The sequence below is a fragment of the Berghia stephanieae genome, chromosome 5, assembly GCF_034508935.2.
Source record: "Berghia stephanieae isolate SIO BIC M18660-M18661 chromosome 5, UCSD_Bste_1.3, whole genome shotgun sequence".
NCBI classification, from domain to species: domain Eukaryota; kingdom Metazoa; phylum Mollusca; class Gastropoda; order Nudibranchia; family Aeolidiidae; genus Berghia; species Berghia stephanieae.
Genome location: NC_088364.1, coordinates 6,446,075 through 6,453,582, shown reverse-complemented (window position 1 = coordinate 6,453,582; position 7,508 = coordinate 6,446,075). Strand labels below are relative to the sequence as shown.

General features: G+C 35.4%; 1 protein-coding gene across 1 annotated transcript in view; it reads left to right on the top strand.

Annotated features, from left to right (window-relative positions):
* LOC144972308 (uncharacterized) overlaps nucleotides 1-6,380 on the top strand; it is a 19,324-nt gene extending 12,944 nt beyond the window's left edge. The window contains exons 11-15 of the mRNA XM_078913397.1: nucleotides 1-113; nucleotides 2,054-2,265; nucleotides 2,534-2,641; nucleotides 3,263-3,390; nucleotides 5,901-6,380. The exon at nucleotides 1-113 is cut by the window's left edge and continues 14 nt beyond it. Coding sequence (XP_078769523.1) covers nucleotides 1-113; nucleotides 2,054-2,265; nucleotides 2,534-2,641; nucleotides 3,263-3,390; nucleotides 5,901-6,243 — 904 coding nt within the window. The 3' untranslated portion in view covers nucleotides 6,244-6,380. The remainder of the gene's footprint in view (nucleotides 114-2,053; nucleotides 2,266-2,533; nucleotides 2,642-3,262; nucleotides 3,391-5,900) is intronic.
* Nucleotides 6,381-7,508: the final 1,128 nt, after the last annotated feature.

Sequence of the window (7,508 nt, the reverse complement as noted above, 5' to 3'; positions counted from 1 at the left end):
GGTCATTGCCAAGAGTGATCTTTCCATCGTGGTCACAGCAACAAAGAACACAGCTCTGCATGAAGCTGTTTACAGACACCAGTCTGCTGCAGCCCAAATGCTGATTGATTACGGTCAGTCTTTAGCTTGAGTTTGAAGTTCCTGTGGCTTTTTTTGTTTTGAACTCGAGTACTAAGCTGATAGAAAATGTGGAATTAATTCAAAAGTTTGTAAAAAATTTTCCCTATCTATTTGTATCCATAGGGGGTCTCGATAGCTCAGTTGGTAGAGCACATGCTTCACACCCAAAGTGACCCCAGGTGCAGTCAAGGTCTTTTTCTGACCCCCCCCCCCCCCCCCCGGTCCACCCAGCAGCGAATGGGCAGCTGGGTCTGGTCGAAAGTACTTTGCGATATCCAAAGGATAGCAAGCAATTGCTGTTGTACGTTTCATGCTAAAGAAACCGGGATAAACTCCAGCTCCAAGGGCCTAATGGCTCTGAAGGACTACTTTCTTTTTTACTATCTGAATCCCTGGGCATAAGGCAGTCATATCATATCAAGGTGATACAGGAACTAAAACTTATTTTGGACATATCATGAGACATGACACCCTTGAAAAAAAGATTTTTCTAGAGGTTATTCATGTGGAAGGTAAAAGAGGGAGAGGGAGACAAAGAAGATGGTCACAAGACATCAGCAAATGGATGAATAAGCCAGTGACTGAATGTGGAAGGATGGTGCAGGACAGAGTATTGTTTCGGTTGGCAGTTGCAGAGGCCATGTCCAAGAGGGATAAGCCATGATGATGACGATGATCTGAGTTTTACATTGGGTTTTTCAAGGCTGCCAATTTTCTGAATATTTACGGAATTCAGTGTGTTATAAAGTTTCATAAACTATCAGTATATTATGCAATCACCTGCTAAATGGAAAAAAAAGTAAGTACAAAATGTCTTTGTACTGGAGTTAGCACTCAGAAAGAGGTCGGCCAATGTGTTTACGTAAAAGTTCCATAGCTTTTTGCCTCCTGAATTGGCAACCCTGGTATTTCCATTTTAACTGTTTTTTTTTGTTTTTTTGGTTATTTTTAGTTGTTGGCTGAGGAAGACGTATGAGCCCAAAACGTTCCATTTTAATTATTTTTGCTTATTTCTGTTTTAAGCTGTTATAGTCAATTTTTTGTTCAATGACTTTTCTTTTCAGCACATCCAAGGGATCATAGCCAGGTGGAATCTGATTGTGCGGCTATGTGGTCTTGTTGTATGACACTCGCTTTCGGAATCGGAAGGTCCTGGGTTCGAGCCTCATTTGGCACATAGTTGAGTCCTTGGAGAAGGCTCTTTACTCACATTGTCTCACTGTAGTCGGGTGTAAAATGAGTACCTGGTTGTTAACAGCGTTGTCTCTGTCCAAACAAAAATTGTAATATCGCCTAACATGCGTCATGTCCTTTCCTAAATGATCAATGTTGCTGTTGGCCAGGGACCCCTTGTAAATTGCTTTGAACATGTTTAGTGGATATTGCGCTATATAAAAGCTCAATTTTGATATATTGGTCCTGTCCAAACTGTAGCTGGCAATTTTTGTTTTATTAAGAAACCAGAGTTGATTAAAGTAAAAAAATAACTCAAAAAGGTAAGCTTTATGGAAATATGGTTATATATGAAATGTGTTGAACATAGTTAATCCTTGGAAATGTTTTTTTAACTGAGCATTTACATAGCACAATTTCCACTAAATGTGCTTAAAGCGTTTTACAAGGGGTCCTTAGCAACAATAATGAATCTGTAGGATAAGGCCTGTTGGGCAATATTACATTTTTTCAGACAGAGGCAACACTGTCTTGCCAGGTTCTCATTTTATACCTGGGTACGGTGAGAGAAAATGGGAGTAAAGTGTCTTTTCCAAGGACTGCTCAGAGAGGGACTCAAACCCTGAACCTTTCCCCAGTCTAAAGGCAAGTGTCATACCCACAAGATCACATAGTTGCATAAATGTTCTAATTTTTTTTTTTCTTTTCCAATCATGCCCATATTTTCCACTCAATTCCAATTTCATATCCTCAACTACAGGCAGCAGTTTGACAGCTGTGAATATAGAGAAGCAGACGCCATTGTACCTAGCCTGCAAATCTGGTATGCCATACGTTGTCATCGCCATGTTGAAAAAAGGAAGTCCCTTGTCCGGTGGTCCCAGGTCAGCTCTGCCCATCCACGCTGCGGCCTTACAGGGAAGTGGGACCACAATACAGGCATTGGCAGACCACGGTTGTGATTTGAATGAGGTGATTTTAAACATTTTTGTCCTCTGCACTTTTCTCCTCACTTCATTTCTGGTTGTTAAATAAGTGCCTGCTCCATTCACTTTTCTACTTGATTGATGAGTTAAATTCAAGAGTCATTTGTGTTTGTGTGTGCATGTGTATGTAACCTACGTGAGTGTAGAGTGTGCACGTGTATATGTCCACTATATTATCATTGTATTTTTATGTGAATTAAAATGAATTTCCATTTCTTTGAACACTTAAGTTTTATTATTATTTAAACCCACAGGTGAATGAGAAGGGAGAGACCCCAATACTTTGTGCCATCGAACATAAAAACTTTTCCGCAGTCCGAACATTGCTCCAGTCAGGATGTGACTTGATGTATCTCCACAAGGTAATCAACATTGACATTGGCCTATCATCTTCAATGCCGTTGTGGTTGAGATGCAGTTTTGTGGTAGAACACCTTCCTTCAGACATGTATATCCGTGGTTTGAGTCCTGCTGAGGGCGACTGAAAGTTCAGTCTCATAGTATGCTTGTAATTGACTACCTACCTGGCCAGTAACAACATTGTCTCTGAGGAAAAATTTACAATTATTATATGTTACGTGTTGCTTTTGGTTTAGGACCCTTTGTAAAATGATTTGAGCATATTTGGCGGATATTGCACTTTTTAAAAGCAATTATTCTTATTAGTAACAATTTATTAATTTTATAGAAACAAATGTTGATTTTATTTTTTTCGATTACTTGCCTAAAACACAGTATGTTTTATCTAAGTGACACTAATCTGCTAGAAGTTGTGGACTGTAAAGAGTATAAACAAAAATGAATATAACAGCTTTAAAAAAAACAAACAAGGAACGTTTCGGGTTCAAAATCCTCTTCAGCCAAGAACAAAAAAACAATGAAAACATAAATACATTACTAAAACAAACTCAGATCGATGGTAGAGAGATATTCGGCACAGATGTGTTATATAAAAAACTTCATGCTCTATTTTGAATCTTCAGCTGAGGGGATTACAGATCTGTTGTCTACACCACGGAAACCCCCATCCCCATTTTGATATGGAGCCATTGTTTTTGGCTGTCACCTTATATGCCATGGACATCATCAAGATGCTGCTGCAATGTTACAGGTAAAGTTGGTTTCTTATTTTGATTAGTTATTATTATTTTATTAAATATTATTATTATTATTATTATTATTATTATTATTATTATTATTATTATATTTATTATTATTATTATTTATATTTTGTTATTTATTTATTTATTTTTTTTTTTTCGTTGAGATTTAATATAATCCCAAAATTTAAAGTTTAGCGCAAACATCATAGCACAAATAGTTTCTCAAAAGGTTTTTTTTTAAAGTGTCGACAAAATATCCATCCTTGTTGTTTATACTTTTCATTAATTATTTCCCTAAAGCTATGGATGCTTCATGTAAACTCTTTGTGGATGTTGCAAAACTATTTGGATCATCTCAAAATTATGATTCATTGCAACACGTTATATTTGCAATATTTCCCTGGTCAGAATTGTGACAGTTAGGTTGTGATGTTGATAAATTAAAACTTTTGCATATTATTAGAAGATTTGATATCTCTTTTGATCCACGCATTATTGATTATATTAACAGAGCAAATAGAATGATGGGTATTATCTTCAGAAGGTTTGTTACTCTTGAGAAATGTATTTTTATACTTTTATTATCAATCTCTCTGCCTATCTTTGAATATATGCTTTAAAATGCCATACATACAAGGACAATAGGTAATACAAAATGCAAATACTATTACTGGTGGATTAGGAATATTTTCAAAAATTTTCTAAAATTGCTCAGCTTGGTGGTGTCTTTGATTTTTAGTCTTAATTTGTTATATAGTTTTGGGGCCTCGAATGAGAAATATTTTTCAGCTAGATTAGTTTACATTTTGAAACATGAATCAGTCGTTCATTTTGGGCCACAAAAGGTTAATTGCCTTTGAGGGCCTTTCATATCATGGTGATAGGTGGTTGAATTTAACTATTCTTCAATATAGGAGAATTTGGGTAGATTTTCTTGAATTGTATAAATAATGTTGACTTGGATTCTTCTGAATTTTTTTTTTTTCATTTTTGAGTACAAAAATTACCAAAGATACCAGTTTAAAATCGTTATCGCCAGATACAAAACTAGCGTAAGGGGAATATTTTTTATTGAGAGAACGGTAAAACATTGGAAGAGTATGAAGTATAAAATGAAAATTGCTGCCACTTTGCACAGATTCAAAATAATCCTTCATTAAGAAATAATCAATTCCCGATATCATTATGATTGAAGAAATACAAAGGATATTCAAAAGTCAGTATGCTTAAATAAACCTTTACATGATATGTCATGATAAATCATATAGAAAGAAAGAGAGAGAGAAAGAGAAAATAAAAGACAAGAAGAAAAAAATGAGAAAGTAAGATGAATGAATCACGGATCCTAATAGATCAATTTGTAGAGCTAGCAATTAATTAATTTACAAACTTATTTATTTATTTATTTCCCCCTTTTATTAATTGCCCATTATAAATGTGTTGTATATATATATAATTTTGTATTATGACATGGGATATTATTTTCATTTTGTATGAAAGTTAATTGATGCGGGTGGTTGGATGGGAGCATCACCCTTGAATCATATACCTATGATGTTCGCATGGGTGTACGATCCGATAGTGATGTCGTTTCTTCTTCTCTTTACTAGCCTATCCTGCTTCTTTGGTTTGTGATTGTATTTTTGACAGGGGATATTTTTTTTTTTCCTGTAAATCCTCTGCCTGTTTGTTCTTGGTTATTTATAATTTAGCTTATGATTCTTTAGGTTATGATTTTGATTGACATTTGTACTATTTTTGTTAGATTGCTTGTTTTTTTTTGTTTCAGCGGTCTCTCATATAACCTCAATTGTGTTGGAAGAGACCTAAAGCAACAAACAAACAAAATTAATTGAAACTCTTGAATGTATAAAGGTGGACATGTCAAATGAATGTTTATACGTAAAACTACAAATTTTGACGATGACACTTATTTTTGTGCTAGATATTTAATAATTTGAAACAGTGATTTTAAAATAAAAATTGTCGTTAATATAACTTTGAAAAATGATATTTATGCATGAAAGTTACACAGAGTGTTTAAATCTTTTTAAAGCCTATAAGCTCTTAAACGATATGATACAATTATAATCATATCCATCTTTCACGAAATGTGTTATAATTAACCAGTAGATTTTTGACCAATCAAAACATGAAATTTGTGACACACCCTCACACGTGCTCGGACAAACATAGTTGTTTGTTTATAAATAGTAACGTGAATTAAATCGACCTCTCTCTGATCATTATTATTGTATTTATACCGCCAAACAGGTGAATAGTTATCACACGATTGTCTCGATCAGATTATAAACGGTTAAATTTGTACAGAGTTTTCTGTGTCAGTTCTAGAGTGATCAAGCGGTAGAACAGTGGGTATTTTACTTAGCCAAAAACCATCGATTGTAAAAACCTGTTTAGTTTGCTGTGTCTACCAATCACAGCCATTGTTTACATATTATGACAATTGTCCGAGAGGCTTGGTTATTTACCTGTCTATTGTCTTATCCTTCCTCAGCTCTATACCCAGGAAAACGATTCGAATGCTGCAAACGTTACTCCGAGGTACGGCTGAATTGAACATTCATTTCTCTCAGGATGATAAGAAGGAACTTTTCAAGCTGTTTGCTCAGTTCACCCATCGACCCCTTGCCTTGTCGGATATTTGCCGTCGATGCATCAGAGGGCGGCTGAGTTCTCCCATGTGGAAGAAAGTCCAGGAACTTCCTGTTGGCGGAGTGGTCAAGAAGTTCATCTTGATGGAGACGGAGTTTGAGGAGTGGACGGAAATGGAGAAGGAGAAGCCTGGAGGAAGTCATGGCATTGTGGATGTGTTCAGACATACGTCGGAGTGGAGATGATGTTTGTAGAAGGTTGACGTCACTTAGCTCTTTCTTATTGTTATTTTTTAAATTAGTTATTACTACAATTCTATTAAGACTTAACGCTGAAGGTTGCTTTAAGTTTTGTGCGTTGGTACATTATATCCGACTGGCATATATTGTGAGTATTTTAGCTATACGCATAGCATCAATAGAATGTGACCAGATTTGCCACTTTCAGCTATAGAATTAAAAGGTTGGGGGTGTGGGGCTTTGCCTCCCCTTTTCAGGAATCATGTGCTAAAGACTGGATTGGACTTTTAAAATATCAAATTAAGAAATGAGGGAGCAGGCACTGGTGTAAGATAAAGTAAGGTTGACAATTTTCCCTATAATTACGGAATTTAGTATGTTAGAAACCCTCAGTATATATTTCCAATCACCTGCTAAACGGAAAAAAAAAGTAAATGCATTATATTTTTTTTTCATGGAATTCAGCGCACAGAAAAGGGTCGGCCAATGTGTTTGCCTAAAAGTTCAGTAAATTTTGGCTTTCTGGATTGGCAATCCTGTGATAAAGATGTGTAAAAAGTGTGTGATAAAGATGTGTAAAAAGTGTGTATGAAACAGTGCCAGACCAAGCAAGCAAGAAAAATACAAGTAAAAAAAAAAAACATCCCCAAAAAATCAGTTTTTCCCGAGGTAGACTGATTCTTTGGGATAGTTTTTTTTCTTGTGTGTTTATTTCTTATTGTGTCTGCCACTGATTGATATTACACACTTTTTCAGATCTCTATTGGACTTTGAATTGGTCACAGACTTGATCAGTCGAGTCGCATGGAAAGGTTGCTGTTTTTTGGGGCTTTTTTTCATGTTCTACAAACAGTCTTTCAAGATGACTTGTATTATAAAAACGAGGGGTCCTGATAGCTCAGTTGGTAGAGCACTCGCTTCAAATGGGTCGGTCTGAACTATTACATGGAAGGAAGTTCATCTTTTAATCTGATAATTGATCGTAGTTTGAAAATCTGAACTTCTCTCATAATGAGTTTAACAGTCCTGCCAACTACTAGGACACATCTTTGCTCTAATTTTAGAACTTCAGGAGCATCTTTTAGTCATTACAACTTTTTGAAAATGAAAGTTGATACCGGATATACTATAGCGTGAAACATGTTTTTTTTAGGATTTTGAAGGGATATTTAACCCTTGTAAGAAACTAGTGAGCATGCATCAGTTTAAGATAAAGATCTGAACAACTATGTATGAAAGGTACCAGACAATACAAGAAAAAAAAACATCCC